At 51.0% G+C, this 18,710-nt stretch overlaps 1 protein-coding gene, 1 long non-coding RNA gene and 1 other non-coding gene across 4 annotated transcripts in view; 2 read left to right on the top strand and 1 right to left on the bottom strand.

Annotated features, from left to right (window-relative positions):
* Window positions 1–3,101: 3,101 nt before the first annotated feature.
* Window positions 3,102–18,710, bottom strand: part of MARK4 (microtubule affinity regulating kinase 4) — a 30,142-nt gene continuing 14,533 nt past the window's right edge. Inside the window, exons 9-18 of one of the 2 annotated variants that reach the window (XM_070771256.1) lie at window positions 16,869–16,988; window positions 16,312–16,411; window positions 14,945–15,054; window positions 14,678–14,837; window positions 11,887–12,104; window positions 9,515–9,618; window positions 7,048–7,326; window positions 6,813–6,892; window positions 5,812–5,856; window positions 4,142–4,407 (exon numbers count right to left, since the gene is read on the bottom strand). In XM_070771256.1, the coding sequence (XP_070627357.1) occupies window positions 4,343–4,407; window positions 5,812–5,856; window positions 6,813–6,892; window positions 7,048–7,326; window positions 9,515–9,618; window positions 11,887–12,104; window positions 14,678–14,837; window positions 14,945–15,054; window positions 16,312–16,411; window positions 16,869–16,988 (1,281 nt within the window). In that variant the 3' untranslated portion in view covers window positions 4,142–4,342. Of the gene's footprint in view, window positions 4,408–5,811; window positions 5,857–6,812; window positions 6,893–7,047; window positions 7,327–9,514; window positions 9,619–11,886; window positions 12,105–14,677; window positions 14,838–14,944; window positions 15,055–16,311; window positions 16,412–16,868; window positions 16,989–18,710 lie in introns of both variants that reach the window. The other variant, XM_070771255.1, reaches the window with a different exon arrangement.
* On the top strand, window positions 8,723–12,570 carry LOC139177147 (uncharacterized). The gene is made up of 3 exons (XR_011561624.1): window positions 8,723–9,160; window positions 11,552–11,593; window positions 12,311–12,570. It is a non-coding gene; the product is annotated as an uncharacterized lncRNA (long non-coding RNA).
* LOC139177420 (U6 spliceosomal RNA) lies at window positions 12,866–12,972 on the top strand. The gene has a single exon (XR_011561862.1). It is a non-coding gene; the product is annotated as a U6 spliceosomal RNA (small nuclear RNA).

The raw sequence follows: 18,710 nt of genomic DNA, 5'->3' as shown, positions 1-18,710 counted from the left end.
TGCCAATCACTCATGCTCAGATCTCAAACACAGGATCCATTCTAGGGAGAAACGGAGGTCAAACGAAATATCTGAATTTGCCCTCCGGGCCTCTGGTTTGAAACCCTGCATGCATCTCATCATTATCTACTCCATGATGCTTTTTCCTGACCCTCTTTCTGTGCAATCTGACTTCAGATCTGAATGTATATATATATATGCTGCTGCTGCTAAGTCGCGTCAGTCGTGTCCGACTCTGTGCGACCCCATAGACGGCAGCCCACCAGGCTCCCCCGTCCCTGGGATTCTCCAGGCAAGAACACTGGAGTGGGTTGCCATTTCCTTCTCCAAAGCATGAAAGTGAAAAGTGAAAGTGAAGTCGTTCAGTTGTGTCCAACTCTTAGCGACCCCATGGACTGAAGCCCACCAAGCTCCTCCGTCCATGGGATTCTCCAGGCAAGAGTACTGGGGTGGGGTGCCATTGCCTTCTCCGTATATATATATACATTCATATATATATATACACAGCCCTCTATAGCTGCTACCAGTCTTTTCAATTTCCCTTGCTTTGCTCAAGCACCTGCCATGGTTTCCCACATCTCCTAGAATGCTCTATTACCTGTGCTTCTTCAAGGCCAAACAAATACACACCATCTGCCGAAGGCTCTTCTTCCCGGTTCTTTTCTCCTGATTCCTCTACACACTTCTCCATTCCTTACACTGTGCAATTCCCACCCTAATGTCTGCCCAAGCTGTTTCCTCCTCCAGGCTGGAGCTTGCGTCACAGCATCCCTGTGAAGTCTTTGAGGACGGGCCTTTTGGACAGCTTGGTTCTGTGAAAGAACAGGAAGTGGTCATGGGGTTGGGAATGGGAGAAGCGGGTAATGGAAGGTAAGAAACATCTGAACACGTATTGGGCGTCAGCCACGTCAACCACTTCTACTTGACCCAATAGGATGAGGCTTTCATTATCAAGCGGGTAGCAAGTGGGCTCCCAAAGAGACAAAGGTTTTAGAAGAAAATGTGAGGCAAAGTTAGGAAGACAGAGCCCGCCAGGGACCTGGAGAAGGCACTTTTTCCATCCTTAAGTCACACAGGTAAAGGGCCCTTAGAGATCAAGCAATCTCTCCATTTTCCAGAAGGGAAACTGAGGTCTAGGGATGGCCCCAAGAGTTCCCAGAGAGATTATGGAAACGGAAGAGACCCCAAAGGTCAGGGTATTCAAGGTCTGGTAGACACTGGGATATCCTTTAGAATACTGCCTCCAACTGAAGATCTCATCACTAATCCGAGCTCCACCCGCAGTGCCACATAGAGCACAGACCACGGTCCCAGCCAGCCAAGTCCGCCATCCAGGCACCTGTCAGCTACCGTGTCTGTCCCTCCCATTTTGCCTCCTAAGCCTGAAGTCCACCCCTTTCCTCCCCACCTTCTGTCACCCTGCCCTTCTGACCTGATTCCCTTCCTCCCTTCACAGAACAAACCTACCTGCCCGACTCTCTCTTACTCAACAACCTTGCTGTAGCTCCCCAGTACCCTCAGCACAAAGCCCAGGTAACTCTCCATGACCTTCAAGGCCAACCAGCCCTCCAGCCTCATCCCTCACAGTGACTCCACACTCAGTCAAGTCATATGCCATTTGCTGAAGGACTTGTAGTGTTGCTTCTCTCTGCTTAGAACTCATGCCTGCCCCCAATCCAGGCCCCCCAATTCCGCCATGCCTGGTTAGCTGCTCACCATTCTCCCTGTCCCAGGGGAGCTGTGCCTCCTCCTCCAGGAAGTCCTCCCTGGCGAAGGCAGTTTCCCTTTCTGCAGTCCCCCAACCCGCCTCACTGACTCCAGAATCATCACCAAGGACACGGCTGCCTCCTCCCCTGGACTGTGAACCCTAAGAGGGCAGAGGTGGGGTTGTCTTGGCCACCACTGTGTCCCCAGCCTAGGGCTGGGAACCAGGGAAGAACTCAGGAATTGAGGTTTTTGTGACAGGGTTGGTTCCCCTGCCTCACCTTTTTTTCTACCCTTTCACCTACAAGCACCTTTCGGCAGTCCTGTTATGGCCTAACTCATGATAGGATTATGATTCTGCCTCAGACCCTGAATTTTTCAACTGACCACCTTTTTTTTTTCCCTTGAGCCAGCCACTCTTAATTTTTAGCCCCCTTCAGTTCTCGTTTGACTTTCCTGTCCAATGAAGAATACAACAGTTGACCCTACCATGACAACTGCCTCACAGGCAAGTGAGACAGTTTAACTAAGCTTCTTTCCTGCAAGCAACCCTCCGTGGCTCCCAGTGCCCTTGGATAAAAGCCCAGACTGCGCGCTTAGGCCCACAAGGCTCTGGTGAAGTACCTGCCCTCCTGCGCTGGACAGCCCTTTTCTGCTTACATCTATCATGCTTCTACTTCCCTTATCGTGACACCTTGACTTTTCTTTGAGGAACCCCTCTAAGTCCAGCTCTAGGTACAGGCCACTCCAGAGTCACAGTGACTGGTTTGGGGTGATCACATGACTTATCCGGGCCAATGAGAGCCTGTCTTGGGACTTTTGCTTGAAGTTGGCAATCAGGAACTCTGCTATAGCCCCTAAACGGGAAGGATAAAAGCTTGGACTGCTGGTGTCACTGTTGACACCAGGCACCTATTGGATGAAACTACTAGAATGAAACTTACACTGAAAAAAGCAGAGATGAGCCAGCCTGTGGCCTGAATCCAGCTGTACCTAGTCAGGCACCCCTGGCCTATGAAATGAGCAAAAACCTTTTTGCTTAAATGTAGATGGATTATTAGTCCTAATACAGCATTCCTCTTGCTAATTTTCCACCCAGCCCCCAACACAGCAGCCATACTGAAATTACTCACAGTTCTCTGAGCTATACCATGCATTCCCACTTCCAGGCTTCTGCCCAGGGGATGCCCAATACCTGGCCAACTCCTACTCATCCTTCAGAGCCCAACTCCAGCATCAGTTCTTCTGGAGTGCCTTCCCCAAACCCTCTCACTTTCTCTTCTAGCCCAACCCCCTCCAAAAGCAATGGTTTCTCTAGTGTCTATCAGAACCCATGTCCCCCATAGACAGGGGCTCCCTGCATCTCCGTTTCCAGCACTGGGCCTGGATGGAGTAGGCACCGGTCAATGACTGTTTATTGAATAAATGTACTACTGGAGTAAGAAGTGGCTTAGAGTCCAGTATATCATGTGGGTGGGTATGTGAGTGGATGAACAGGGGTCCGATATAGGAACTGGGGCCTCGTGGATGAGGCCGAGTCCCTTCCTGCCCTCTTCCACAATCACCCTTGACCCCACACCCCCACTGCTCCCATTCTGCAGATGAGAAAATCGAGGCTCAGAAAGGAGAAACCACTGGCCCAAAGTCACACACCTCTTCATCTCACTTGCAGGTGAGGGCAGGGAAGGAAAACCCCAGGGTCAGCGTGGGGGAGGGGGGACTCTCCTAAGTTTATTGGGCATCAGGCTGCAGGTGAGGGGGCCGACAGGAGGAGGGTGGGGGGTGTAATAACTTAAAAACCAGAGGTGAGAGCGGCAGCTCCTCCAGAGATCTCTGCAGAAGGGAGGGTGTGGGGGTATTTACAAGGATTTGTACAAAGTGCCCCGCGCCAGCCTGGGGCAGGAAGGGGGGATTCGAGCAGGAGGGGTGGGGGAGGGGAAGGAATTTGCCTCTCTGACCCCCACTCCCGGCCCCCCCACACCCCAAATTCTTCAGTCTTTAGGCTCAGCAACTCTTCTTGTCCCTGCCCAAGGCCTAATTCTTGAGCTGTCGGGGAATGGAAGTTTCCTCAGTTTCCTTTTCTGCCCCGCTCTGCCCCCAAAGTCTCCTCAGGTGCCCCATGGCAGGGTGAGGGGGGACCGGGTGGGCTAGGGGCTCCAGGAAGGTGCCAGCTCCCCCCTGCGAAGCCCCTTCACTCTTCTCTCCTGCTCAGCGGGCCCCGGAGAACACAGAGGGGACAACCTCTGCCCCCAAATCCATTTCAGGGAAACTGAGGTGATGACAAAGGGAGAATCCCCTCCTTGACCCCCTTTCTCTGTCGAAGTGAAGGGGGCGAGGAAGAGGAGAGGACTCGGGGCCGTGGCGGCTCAGAGTTCGAGGTCGTTGGAGATGCGGGTGACGAGGGTGCGGAAGGCCAGGGCAGTGCCCGCCACGCGGCGGAAGAGAACTCCCCGCAGGCCCGGCCGGGGCAGCTGGCAGACCTCCACTTCGAAGTGGGACAGGGGCTCGGGCCCGCCCGCACCCCCGTGCAGGCAGGCCAGCAGGAACGGCTGTGGCTGGCGGCAGCGGCAGCGGGCGGCCGCGGTGGCCTGGCGCAGAGCTGCCATCAGGGCCTCGGGCGGGCGCGAGCTGGTCAGTTTCACACTCCAGGGGAATCGGAGCAACCTGGGGGCGGTTTCCGTTTGATCCCAAGGTAGATGGCAACTGAGGTGGGAAGATATGACGGGTTAGAGATGGGAGAGAAGATGAAGGTAACCCGCAGTTCCCACATTGGGACAGGCTTTCCTATACCTCTTCTCAAAACCTCTTTTACTCCAGGGGACGGTCTTTCCGCTGTACAAACAGCTGTCCACCTGGAAACGATATTTCCCAGCTTCCCCTGCAGCCAGGTGTGGTCTTGTCTCCAAATGCCTGGACGTGCGTGGAAGTGACCGTCTAACTCCGTATCACCTCTTGCAAAGGAAACTGTGTGCCCTGGACTCTCTTGCCCCACCTCCTGTGAGGCTGCAGCACGAGCTAGCGTGGACTGTGAAGATGACAGGGCTCTAGGGGTGAGGATGTAGGGGCCCTGGGTACCCGAAGGATCTCACATAACAGAGTGACCCTGCCAGCCTGGCCTGGACACACGGTTTGTGTGAGGCAGAAACTTATTCCTGTTTGTATTTTGGGGTCTCTTCCCTATAGCAGCTCAATTTGTTTCCTAACATGTCCTTCTTCTGGTAATAATCATTTTTCCGTTGGAGAACCAATTCTCACTCTAGACTAGGGATTTCTCATACCTGGGAGCAGTACTGTCTTCCAACGGATATTAGTAAATTTCTGAGGGCTTTTTGATTGTCAAAACGTCTTGGGAAGGGAGCGCTGCCTGCATTTATCATGGTGGAGGGATGGTTCAAGAATGATACACATTCTGAAGTGTGTGAAAGGGCCCTGCCTAACAAAGAAATGTGTCTCCTAAAACACCAAGAGTGTTCTCCTTGAGAAGCATTGCAGATCTAGTCTTTCTGGTTTAGGTGGGGCAGACTCACCTCTCAGCTCCAAGGGTGAACACGTGACTCACTTCCAGGCAAAGAGAGCATTCTACATCTCTCCCCACACTCTGATTGGTTCAAAGATGAGCATGTGACTAAGTCTGACCAATCAGAGTACTCCACCCTTCTGGTCACAGGCATTGGTTTAGGGATGGACATGTGACCCAACTCCAGCCAATGAGATTAGGTCCTGGGACTGTTGGCCCTGCTGGGGAGGCTCCCTATTTTCACTGAGGTTTCTATACTGGCCCAGGGTTCTCAGCAACCATTGTGCCTCACTGGATGAGAGGGGAAAGGTGGTGTGGTGTCAACAGGGGGAGGAGTGGGTTATAGATGGGAGAGGCTGAAGTTAAAGATGGTCAAGGGATGATGCTCAGGGATGGAGGTGGACATGAGAGGAAATCAATGCGGGGGTGCACAAGAGTAAGTGGCAGAGAAGAGGGGGTCATAGAAGCATTTCAGGAAACTGGCCTTGGAGGATGAGGCTCGGGCCCCGACCAGGGGTCTGGCAGGGGTGGTAAGGAGAGGTGCTTACACAAGAGGGGTCTGAGGCAAAAGGGGGGGCACAGACACTCACCTTGTGACCTCAGGTCCCCCGATTCTCTCAGGTTCGTCTGTGACCCTACAGGAAGAGTGGGGAGATGAGTGTCTAATTTGGACATAAAGGGGCCCCCCCTCCCTCAATCCACTGCCTCCAGGACTCGGGTAGTCCTTGCCTCAGCCCTGGTTCCTCCCTGAGGGCTGGAGCTGGGCTGGGAGTCAGGATTTGATCTCCCTCTCCATACCCAGAAAGGGAGCCCATTCGGAAATGGTTAGTGCAGGTTGGAGGAAAGATACTGAAGAATTTGGAGGACAAAAGAGAGGCAGGGTGGGTAGAGACACACCTACATATAGGAGACAGACAGACACACAAACCCCTCCTTCAGCCTGTGCTCAAATGACACCTCTGTAGCGAGGCCTGCTCCATTTAAACTGTACCCTTCCTTCCCATATCCTGACAGGCACATCACCACCACCACCACCCCACCCCCATTCGTGGCTCTGTTTTTCTCCTTAGTACTTGCCACCACCTGATAGTCTATATACTTTATTTATTGTTTACTGTCTGGGTCCCCTAGTAGAATGCCCTGGGCAGGGATTTTATCCCTCTCGTTCACTTTACTCTGGGCTCACGATGGTGTGAAGCACACAGTAGACACTCAAAGAATAAAAATGATAGAAAACATAAAGTATTTTCCGGGGCAACATTCAAAGCCCAGTCCATGTATCACCTCACTCAGTCTGCACAACAACCCTGTGAGGAAGATACTGTTATTACTATCCCCATTTTAGGGGAAAGGAAAGTGCGGCCAAGAGAGGTTGAATCATTTGCTTAAAGTCTCTCAGAAGAGCTCAGGGTGTGAACCCTGAGTCTGGCTCCAGAGGCCAGACTATTATTATCTGAGTAAATGAACGACCAGAGCCCACATACAGACCCCCTACCCAACTCACAGCGCCCCCTCCCGCCAGGCCCGCAAACGGGTCAGACATGCAGACAGGGAGGCAGAACCAGTGAGAGCAGAGGTGGAGGGGACTTACTGATTTTGGATCCCTGGGGCAGAGAGGCGCCTGAAACGCAGCGGTTAGAGTTCTGCCGTTTAGAGGGATCGAGGGTAACCCTGTAGTGTGAGGAGGGAGGTGAAGAGTGATGGAGGAAGAGGAGGAGAAGGAGACGGAGATATCGGGGTACAGGAGGCAGAGTAGAGCAGAAGACAGGTTAGGGCCCATCAGCCCCCCATCCCTCTCCCTGTCCCACATGTCCCGTGGGGCTCACCTTCGGGTCAGTTTGGAGGTCAGCTTGGTGAAGAGGTTGGTGGTGGGGCGGGGCCGCCCAGTGGGCAGGGGCGTGGCTTCGTGGGCTAGTGTGGGGGAGGCGGGGGGCCCATTCTGCACGCCCCCACCTCCCCCGCCCCCTGCCCGCCTGTCTCGGACCTGGCCACCGTGGAAGGTGCTGCGGATGGTGGAGCCGCGTGCCAGGCGGCTCCGCTCCCCTGATGGGGGAGCCAGGCTGTGACTGGAGGGAGAGGCGGGGGGCACCCGTGGGGTACCCGAGCTGTGGGCAGAGAGGTACAAGTTAGGGTGGAGCTTTGAGGCAGGCCAGAGTCCTCAGTCCCTCTGATTCCTCACTGGTCTGTCCTGAGATCAGAAACCTTTGCCAAGCTGGAACTCAGAGACAGGGCTGCGGTGCAGAGCTGTGTGGGTTGTGCCCTGTACACCCTTAGAGTTATTTGACTGACTCTTCTCACCTCCTAAATCATTCTTCCTTCAAACCATCCTTTCTTCAAGCTCTGTCCCCTCCAAACCATCCCCTGTCCCAACTCTCCTCTCTCCAAACTTGGCAATTGAATAGATTCATATATACTTTTAAATGAATCCCCTGCTATTTGCCATCCAAACCTCAGGAACCACATCAATTGTGCAAACACGTTGCTATCTGAACTTTCATTATTCAAACGTGGGAGAGGAATAGATGTGAACATCAAGGAAACTTACATTCATTATGAAAATTTTCAATAGGTAATAATAAAGAGGAAGGAACCCTCTCTCTAATTCTCAAGATTCTGTGTAGGCAGGGGTGGCTTTATTATCCTAGGACCTGCTTCAGGCCCTCTGACCCTCCCAGTCCTCACAGCAGAAGCCAGACCTCCAATTAATATCCTTCTAGGGACCCCAAGACCAGCCAGATCTCAAAGAGGGAGCCCTAATGGGCAGATACCATTACCTCTCACCCAGAATCCATACACAACGTTTTACTCTTAGTAACCAAACCCCTAAGAGTATAAACATTGCACATGGCCACCCAGCCAAAGACTACATGTCCCAGCTTCCTTTGCAGCTAGGTATGGTCATATGACCATGTTCTGGCCAATAGGATGTAAGCAGAAGTGCTTTGGCCCATTTCTGGGTCATGTCTTTGAACAGAAAAGCAGTTTGCACTCCACTGTCTTTCCACCCTTTTTGCTGGTTGGGAAATGGTGGCAACTGGTGCAGTGGCCTCAGATCTAGAGCTGCAGTCTCATGTTAAGAGTGGTCCTGAATCCTTGGAGGACCCTGCCTCCTACTTCTGGATCACAGAGGACTAAACCTCCACCTCATCTCCTGTGCCTTATGATCTCTTCACTCCTGAATCTATAACCTAACTGTATGCTATCGCTTGGCCAGGACTTGGAGGCCATATATTATAGTGATTAACAGTACAGATTCTGGAGTCAGTCTGGAATCCTTGCTCCTTGACTTACCAGCTGTGTGGCTTTGGACAAGTTACTTAACCTATCTGTGCCTCATTCCCTCAGCTGTAAAATGGAGACACCAGGATGGATCTCATAGAATTGTTAGGGGCATTCAACCAGCTAACATGCACAGGCCCGGCCTACAGCTACTGCTTGATAAATGTTGGCTATTATTATTTTTATTTAATAACCCCCAAATAAGTTCTGACTCATCGAATGCCTACTATGACTCAGACCTTGTGTGAGGTAACAGGACACACCTGATCTCCACCAGATCCCTCTAATGGGATTGGAGGCAGAGAACATCAGCTCCATCTCACACAGGAGGAAACGGAGGCTCAGACACCTGCTGATGGTCATCTTGCTCGTGGAGTGCAGAGGCGAGATTCGGAACTCAGAGCTGAATCACCGCTTCCAAACACTACCCCCTGCCCCCACCAGAGTGATACCTACATCCCTGTATTGGGTGTTTCCCAGAGTGCACCTGGGAGTCACGCCCTCTAATCCTGATGGGTGGGAGTGTCATGATCCTGAAGCCCACCCCACTCTGGGACTTGAACTGTGATGTGAACCAATTCATTCCTTTTGTATGCTCCAGCCAGCCTGCACTAGTTTACCTCACTTGCCAGCTGAAGGAGCCTGAACCAACTCAGGCAAGTAAGTTTGAAATCCCGCCAACTAGAGGATGTTGAAGCTGTGACATTCTAGGGCTTCTCTCCAACTCTAAAAATGGATCATTCAAAAAAAATGAACTCAGGTTCCCCAGGCTCGTGGGCAGAGAGTGGGGCAGACTGCTTTGCTGGTGCTGATGACTAATTAATTAAGGGGGGAGGATTTTTCAGGGGGGTCTGGGACCGGGAGGACATGGGTAGATTCTGCCAAAGGAACGGCAGACATGCAGACTCCCCCGTCCCCACACCATCCCTCCCCACAACGTCTAACATCTTAGATCAGGGGGCGCTGCTCACTACACCCCATCTCTCCTTCCCCGTTGCTGCCCTCCCTTCATACCTGTTTTCTTTGCCATTTGGCAACAAGGATGGGCGCTCAGCCCCCGGGCGTTCTGTGCAAACATAGGTGTTTCTGCGGGTCATCATGCTGGGAGGGAGGTTGTTCTGTAGGAGACAAAGCCAGGAGGAGAGTGAGGGGGCAAAGGGACCCTCCTTAATCCCTTTTACCCTCTCTGGCCTACCTCATTAGGAATGAGGCAGGGGCCTGTGTGTGAACCAAGAGTGAGTAGGTGATGGTTTACTTTGGCTAAAGACATGAAAGGTCAATGGGTCATGCCAGCAATGCAGGCTGAGAGTCATGGGGGGCCTTGGAGCTGGGAGGAGAGAAGGTCACGGAAAGTTCCCAGGGGGCAGCCTTGTCCACCTCCAGCCATGTCAAGCTTTTAAAAACATACTTATTCAGGCCACATTGAGAGGCATATGGCATCTCAGTTCCCGGACCAGGGATTGAACCCAGGCCCCCTGCGTGGGAAGGCAGAGTGATGACTGCTGGACTGCCAGGGAAGTCGTATCTCTCCTCCTAAAGGCCTTTGCACAGGCTGTTTCTTCTGCTTGGGTCTTCCTCCTACCTTTCCCTCTGACTCACTCCTAGGGATCTCTCAGGTGTCAGGTCAACATATCCCCGCCCTGGGCCCTGGCTTAGTCAGCTACCTTCTTTGCGCTCCCAGCTACAGCCTTGTATTGTATTGGCCACATTGCTTTGTACTGACCACCTCTGTTCATACATACATCTCCACCCTGCACTGCACTGAGCTGAGGACAGGAATAGCGTATCAGGATTTTGTTGCCTCATAAAATGTGCTGGAAAGTGATCCTTTTTTCCTCTGGAAGTCTGCCTAAGATAGGTATTATTTCTTCTTTCGATGTTTGGAAGACTTCCACCAGTTTAGAGCCATCTGGGTCTGGAGTTTTCTTTATGGGGAAGTGTTGAGACTGCTCCGGTTTTCTATTTCTTCTCGGGTCAGTTTTGGTGTGTTTCTAAAAGACATTTGTCCATTTTGTCTAAACTGTCAAATTTACTGGCATAAAGTAGTTCCTAATATTATCTTTCTTTCTATGTCACAATGAAGCTCTCCTTTTCACTTCTGATACTGGTGACTTTTGCTTGCTATCTTCTTTTTAAAAATTGAAGTACAGTTGATTTACAATGTTGTGTTTTTTTCTTAATTAGTCTTGCTAGGGGTCCACTGACTTTATTATTCCAAAGAATCAGCTTTTGGCTTGTTGACTTTCTCTCGTGTACATCTGTTTTCTCCTGTATTGATTTCTTCCCTTTATTATTTCCTTTCTTCTATTTTTTTGGGGGAGGGGGTAATTTGCTACCCTTTTTTAGTGTCTTAAAAGTGTGGATGTATTTCAACAATAACAAGAGCTTTCATTCATTGAGTGCTTCCTGAGCCAGGCACTGTGTGAGGATGGCACAAGATCCTCCTGACAACCCAAGCTCTTTGGTAAGCTCATTTCACAGGGTGGCACAGTGAAGCTCAGAGAGGGGAAGTCACCTGCTCGAGGGGACACAGCTCATCAATGTAATTCAAACGCTGGTCTGTGCAGCTTCTGCATCCGGACCACCTTCCTATAACTTGCTTCCACCTCTGTCTCCTGATGTTGAGGATGTTTTGGTTCCCTCAGCTTGTATTATAGCATTCTAGGGAGCTGCAGAAGCCAGAAAGCCAAATGCTACGTTCCCCAGAAACTCTTCAGCAGCCCAGGTTCTGGGTATGAATGGGATCTGGCAACCTCTGCTCTTGTGGAGATCTGGAAGGTGGAAATGGGGTGGCAGCCACCTTCCTGCCCCCTCTGACATTTGCTCACACAGGCAAGACTGGGATGAGGGTCTCTGCTTCAGCAGGGCACCAGTGCCGCTTCTCCAGACCTCTGGGCAGCAAGAGGCTCTTCTGGTGGAGGATGCCGTTTCTGAGACTTGCATCGTAGCCCTGACTGTATGTTCTTGAACTGAGCAGAGCTCGAGGGGGCCCCCAAGGCGGGAGCTCCCTTGGTGGGTCAGTTCTGCCGTGGTAATATGCCTTTCCTGTAGGTCTGGTCCAGTGCCTGCTCCTCCAGCCCTCCCTACAATTGTGTAAGTACCACAGCTAATTCTCCATAGTAAATCCTTCAAGTTGAAAGCACAGGGAATTTCTTTCTGACACTGACTCCTAACTTATACACTAGAATTGAGTATGAGCTCAGGCAGAGAGCGCACTCATGTGTGTTGAATGAATGACTGAATGGATACAACAGAACCCTGTGTGGTGGTCTGCAGGAGGGATGGGAAATGACGGAGTGTGGGAAATGTCACCCAGGTGACACTGACAGGCTGGGCCACAGGCGGGGCAGCCAGGGTGCCATCCTCCTCAGCACCCCCCAACTCACAGGGGTGCTCGTGCTGTCCTTCCGCCGCTCTGGGATCTCTGCCTTGTTGGGGTTGTGGGCGCTGCTGACCATGGGGCTGGAGGGGGGCAGCCCTCGGCTCCCACTCCCCGCAGCGCTGCAGCTCGCCTTCCTGCCGGGCAGGCGCTCCTCCTTCAGCTCCGCCTCCCCCGTGCTGGTTGGGCTGCGCTTGGGGTGCAGGGGTGCGGGGGATGGGCCACCTAGGAGAGGGAGGGGACAGTTTTGTGCTGGCGTCAGCAGAAAAAGCAAAAATCCGCTCTGGGTGATCCTGAGAACCTCAGAATTCCTCGCACAGGCTACTCTGACATCTAAGTGACACGGGTTCACGGACTCAGACGCTCCACATAAATGACACAATGCTTGTGCAGGTTATTCACTGAATCCTACTCCTTGTTCTTTTTTTCAGGCCAAAATATTGGGAACAGCCTCAACACCCCTGAATAACTGAATAAGTCAAGATATTGCCACCCAATGGAATACAGTGCAACTATAAACAATGTTCCCATACAGAAAGATCTTCAAGACAGACTGTGAGGTAGAAAGGGCAAGGCTAGGTATGAGGTCTACAGTGGGCTACCATGTGTAAAAATGAGGAGAAAGTACGCACCTATCTATATCTATTTATCTGTACTTGTTTATAACGCATGTTGCCCAAAGACTATCACTTCTATTAAAAGGGAGAATATCTTTATGGTATATTAATATATTAATATTGCATTTATACATCTTTATGCATTTTCATATCTTTCTCATTCTTTTCATGTCTCTATCTTTATATATTTATATATGAATAAAACTTCTCCGAAAGAGCTCATATAAAACTGGTAACCGTGGCTGTTTCCAAATGGGACTGGGGGCTGGGAGAGACGTGTAGGACAAAGATGTTTTTACTGTCTACGCTTTCTGCACTATCGAGTTTTGAAGGATGTGACTATTAATTTCAAAAACAAAACAAATTTGGGTGCTCGCTTCAGCAGCACATATACTAAAATTGGAATGATACAGAGAAGATTAGCATGGCCCCTGCGCTAGGATGATACGCAAATTCGTGAAGCGTTCTATATTTAAAAAAAAAACAAACAAATCTGGTCCCTTAGAACCTCTTCGAAATTTACGGTTTTAGAACCCAGGGGTTAAGGGTGTTCTAGAACTTCAGAGAGTCGGAACTTCTGTGTGTTAAAATTCAGAAAACTTAATGCTCAAAAGCCCCGGAAGCATCGCAAGCTCTACAGTGACACACACGGGCTCCCATCGACACCTTTCATCCCGTGAACCCCGGAACCCAGAAGCTCTCCATGTGGAGTATTTTTAAAGGTTAACATGTTCTAATCACAGATTGATGGAATCACAAGCTTCTCAGGGTCTTTCTGGGCCAATCTCACTATTGTACAGGTGGGGAAAAGGAAACCCAAGGAAGGGGAATGGCTTGACCATCCAGGATACTTCCTGCTCAAGACTAAGCTTCCCTGACTTCCCTCTTCCTGTACTAGTGCCTGTCCCAGGGTAAGGAACTTCACCCCCAGGAGAAGCAGGGATGTAAAAACTATAGAAAGTTGGAAATCACCTTGGCAGTTATTTAACTATTAAACACAGAGTTACCATATGACCCAGCGATTCCACCCTTAGGCACACACCCAAGAGAAATGAAAACAAAGACCCACAGAGAATTACTCACAATAGCCAAAGGTGAACACTCAAATGACCCCCCACTGGTGATGCATAAACAAAATATGGTATATCCATGTGATGGAATATTATTTGGCAATAAAAAAGTGGAGTATTGCTACATGCTATGATATGGATGAATCTTGAAAACATGCTTAGTGAAAGAAGGCAGTCACAAAAGGCCACGGATTGTATGATTCTAATTATAAGAAAGGTCCAGAATAGGGCAATCTATAGAGACAGTAGATTAGCAGTTGTCAGGGTTGGGGGGCTGGGGTGGATGGGAGGTTCAAAGTAGATGGCTAAGGATTGTAGAGTCTCTTTTAGAACACTGACCATGTTCTAAAGCTGACTGTGGTGAAAGATGCACAAATCTGTGAACGTACTAATGCCACTTAATTGTGTATTTTAAATTGGTGAACTGCATAGTATGTGAATTATCTCTCAATAAAGCTGTTAAAAAATATAGTGAAGATGATTAAGATGAGGGTAGAGGTAGAGACCTCTTGCCAAGTTCCCATGTCTCATTTATGGTGGCAGTGGTCGTGGATCTATTTTCTGCAGGAAATGAGATATCTGTTAGTTGAAGAATGTAGGATGCAAGCAGGTGTCTCCCCAGCCCCTTCCCAGTAGTAAGTCTGGAAGAGAGGCAAGAGGGCAGGCTTTCAGCAGCCTTTTTGTACAATGTGTCCTCCTGTGTCCCAGTCAAGTGGATTAATCCTGACTGGACCCTGATTATCAAGTGGATCAAAGAGATTTCAGCTACTATTGAGCTGGCCTCTAAAACTGAGTTGTAAGAAGTTAAGAGACTGGAGAAAAGGTAAGGCAGGATATGAAAAAAAGAAAGGAAGAACCAGATGAACAAAGAAGAAGCAAGACAGAGTGTCTGTTCTAGGGCTGGCTGCTTTTCCAGTTTCTAATCCCTTCCCGAGCCTGGCTGCCTCCACATTCCATACAATGTCCCTGCACCTTTATATGATGTTTCTCCCTTTGCTGCAGTTGGTTCGAGCCGGTTTCTGCTGCTTGCCAGCCAGAGAACCCTGACATAATGCAGGTCTGGGGCCCTGGGGCCAGGGATGGCATGTGCAAGTGTTGGGGCAATACTCACAGAAGTCGCTATGCCTGCGCTGGCGGTGGTAGGTGGAGGAGGAACTCCGTTGCCCTTTGCTGTGGCTGGTGCCTTTGCTGGAGCTTGTTCCATTGGTGGTGTCGCTGGGCGCCCGCACCCGTGCCAGGGCCAGCCCCGGGGCACCCCGGTCCCCACCCTCCTGCAGGAAGATGACAGATGAGGAACCTCAGCCCCTTCCCCTCTGTCCCAGAGGTCTCCCTCCACCCCGGGTATCGCGCATCCCGAATGTCCCTGACGCCTTCTGACCTCAGTCTTCCTGCCCAGCAGGAGGTAGGTGGCGGTCACTTCGTTGTACTTCTGGCTGGTCAAGGCCTCTTTGATTTCTTCCCGCGTGTAGCCCATACCCACCATCACCTCTGGGAGAGGGGGATGGAGAGGAGGTTCAGTCTCCCCAGATCCTTCCCTTCCACTCTTTTCTGCATCACACAGTAATGCCTGCACTTTGGCCTGTCCAGTAATCATTCCCCCTTCTGCCAGCAGCACCCTCATTTTCCTTGGAAGAATACTTCTTCTCTGCTCAGATGCCCCAGCTGACTCCTGCCTGCTCCAAAGCCCAGGGGCAGGCATATTACTCAGGTCTGACCAATCAGAGTGTTCCATCCCCAAGGCCACACTGACTGCTTCAGGGGTAGCCAATGGGTCCCACCCTACAGCTTCCATTGGAAATGAAGAAAGTGGCTTCTCTTCCTGCTGAGGTGTCCAGGCCACTAGGACATGCTGTGGTCACTTTGCAGGGAGAGCTGCCTGGGAAAGAAGTCACCACTGAGAAGATTCCTAACAACTGTCTCTGAGCACCTGGATCCAGCTGTGCCTGAAAGCTGACATATCATGGCCTTTCCAGTTATGTGAATGAAATAACATCACTATTAGGTTAAACTACGTGAAATTGCTCATGTTAATTTCTGAGCTATGAAAATGGTGATTTCATATGGATCAACCAATTGTTATTTTCTGGCTGAAGCCAGAATGGCTTGGGTTTTCTGTTACTTGCAACTGTGAAGTCCTGATTAATACAGCCAGATCTGATGGTGGCTTCAGTTTCATCAGCTGCAGAGTGAGGGTTTACTAGATGGTTCCTAAGGGGCTCTTCCAGGGCTAATGCTTTAGGGCCAAATGTTCGAGGGCTCTGGGCTGAAGGGATTGGGACTGAAGGGGTAGTGAGTGAGGCATGTGCCAAGGTGGGAGTTTTTCTCAAGCATGCAGATTATTGATGGCTTTGTCCAAACTCTTCTGGAAGTCACCTGTGAGTTCTTGTGTGTTAATAGTCAAAGCTTAGACAACAGCACCTATCACATGTCTATTATGACACAAAAGCACTTGTTTCATGCCCAATGTAAATGCTTTATATAAACTCATTCATTTATAACAAACCTATAAGACAGGTTCTATGATTATCTCATTTTATAAACAAGGAAACAGAAGCACAGAGAGGGGAAGCCACTGGCCCAGGGTCACACAGCTACAAAGTAGCAGGGCAGGGACCAGAGCCCAGACTTCTCTGCTCTCCCCAGGTGCCTTGCAAACTTCTCTGATGCACTAACCAAAGAGGTAGGTGCTGGGAAGTTCCCACTCCCGGGTCTGTGGCCCACAGCCCTGCTTTCCCCGACCCTCACCTATTCGCTTGGTGTCCCCGAAGTCCTCCTCGGGCTCTGTGTATGGCTTCAACTCCTCACCCTCATAGCCGATGTTGATCCATTTGTCTTTCATGATTTGCTGCAGGAATTGGGAGCAGGACATGGAAGGGGAAAGAGAGAGATGTCAGAAGACACTGGGATAAAGACATAGCTCCCAAATGCGGCTCCTGCTCTGCCTTGCCCCCCACCTCCAAGGCCCAACACCCCAGAATCAAGGCCATCCTGAGAGCTAGCACCTCCTCTCCTAACCCCCAGCCCCCATCTGGAGCCTGCCGAAGCCACCCTTCCTCCTCCGCATCATCTGGGCCCCCAGCACCCTGTAATCATCCTAGGAGCTCATTAGCTAATTACTGGCATGTCGGGGAGTAGGCGAGGCTGTTGGGGGGCAGGGGCGGTGGCGTCAGGATGAGTCTAGGATACTTTCCCTGGGCTGCCCATCTCCCCTCAACTTTCAGTGGTGGATTGGACAGGGAGAGGAACCGTGTCAGGCAAGAGGGCTTCAGTGGAAGGGGTGTGGGGCTGGGGACTGAGCTCACCTCGAGAGTACAGCGTTTAGCTGGGTTCAGCACCAAAAATCTCCGCAGGATGCTCTCACAGTCTGTTGACATGTAGAAAGGGACCCGGTACTTCCCTCTGAGGACTCGCTCCCGCAGCTCCTGGGGGGACGGGGGTTACTGGGGGAGAGGTCCACCCCACCTCCCCAACCATCTCTCTCTCACACACACACACACACACACACTTTCTCTTCTTCTTTCTCAATCCCCCGACAGAAGTGACAGGGCCTCTAAGTCCTAGCCCTGACGTGATGGGAAAAACCCCACCACTTTCTCTCAACCTCGGTTCCCATCTGTAAAATGGGAACACTGTTACAGATGCAGAAGTTTTCAAACAGGTTTTTTTTTTTTTTTTTTTAAAGCAATATAACTTTTCACTTTGAGGAAATCTTAGAGTGTGTGAGTTCTGTGAGCCAGATAAGAGGGGAGGTGGGCCAGTGAGTTGGCCTCGGGGGCCTTAGTTTTCATATTTGTAAACAGGGACCATAGCACCCACTTTCCAGGGCAGGAGTGAGTTTAGAGAAGTGAATGCCTAGTACAAGTCAGGCCCAGAGCAGGTGCTTTTTAAATACTAGGTTTGGGGAACTTCTCCCATTAAGAAGCTGCTTTCCAATGCAAGAGATACAGGTTTAATCCCTGGTCTGGGAAACTAAGATCCCACGTGTCACGGGCCAACTAATCCCACTTGTCGTGACTAGACAGCCTGTGCGCTGGAACAACTGAGCCGCATTGTCCAGAGTCTGCTCTGCAATAAGAGAAGCCCGTGTGCCACAAGGAAGACCCGGCACGGGCAAAACTGAAAACAAAAGGAGAGACCAAGTTTACAAAAGGGGACGAGAGAGGGGCATCCTGCCCGCGCCCCCCACCTGTCTTTCCAAAAAGCTATGAGGCCCTGGCAGTCTCCAAGAATGAACACTGATTTACATGCTGACTTTTTTTTTTAGGGCTTTTTAGGAGGGCCCTGCCAAGGCTACAAAAGAAAAAAATAAATTCCATGCTCCATGGCATGGCAGACCAGTGGAAGCCCCTACCATCCTGAACAAAGAACTGAGAGAGAGAGAAAATGGAGTGGGAGGTGAAGGGAGAAAGGGGTGTCTCTGGGTGGAGCCCTGTGCCAGGGCCTGGGCTGGGAGTTCCCTCCGGGTGCCTTCTCCTAACAGGGCGGGATGAGGCCTAGGCCTGGGGAGCCTCCTACACTGCACATTATCACAGCCCAGAGGGTTGTGAATATTTCATAGTGATAAGTGTTGCTTTCAGAGCCCTCATCATGAGCCAGCTGCGTTCTAAGCACTTCACACATATGACATCTATGCTCACAAGAATGCTGTGGAGCAGGGTCATGATGCCCATTTTCCAGATGAGGAAACTGAGGCCCAGAGAGGTTAAGTCACTTGCTCTGGGTTTGTGCAGCCAGAAAGTGGCAGGGCCAGGGTTCAAAGCCAGGCAATCAGGCCCTGGAACCTGTGCTGTGCAACCACAGCTCCACACTGCCTCTGTCGTGTGATGCTGCGAAGTAATCAAAGGGACATTGACCCCTCCACCAGGGCAGCTCCCAGGGGTGACACTCTGGCCTGATGCCAAGTCCTGGTGAAGGGCCTCACACACCCAGCCTGGCTGTAAGTGTCCCCACAAGGAGAGGTTCAGAAAGACTTGTTCAAGGTCACTCAGCAAGGAAATGACAGAGCAGAGATGGCTCCCAGCCACACAGCCAGCAAGGCCTGGGGTGCCTGGTGGGGAAAACAGGACAGCAGCAAGTGACAAGAGCCTGGGACGGGTGAGACCCCGGCCTGGCCCTTTGGGAAGATCTCCTGATTTCACGCTTGG

Source organism: Bos indicus, chromosome 18 (genome assembly GCF_029378745.1).
Source record: "Bos indicus isolate NIAB-ARS_2022 breed Sahiwal x Tharparkar chromosome 18, NIAB-ARS_B.indTharparkar_mat_pri_1.0, whole genome shotgun sequence".
In the NCBI taxonomy this organism is placed as follows: domain Eukaryota; kingdom Metazoa; phylum Chordata; class Mammalia; order Artiodactyla; family Bovidae; genus Bos; species Bos indicus.
Note: the sequence above shows the minus strand (reverse complement) of the source record. Positions and strands in the feature narration are given on the sequence as shown.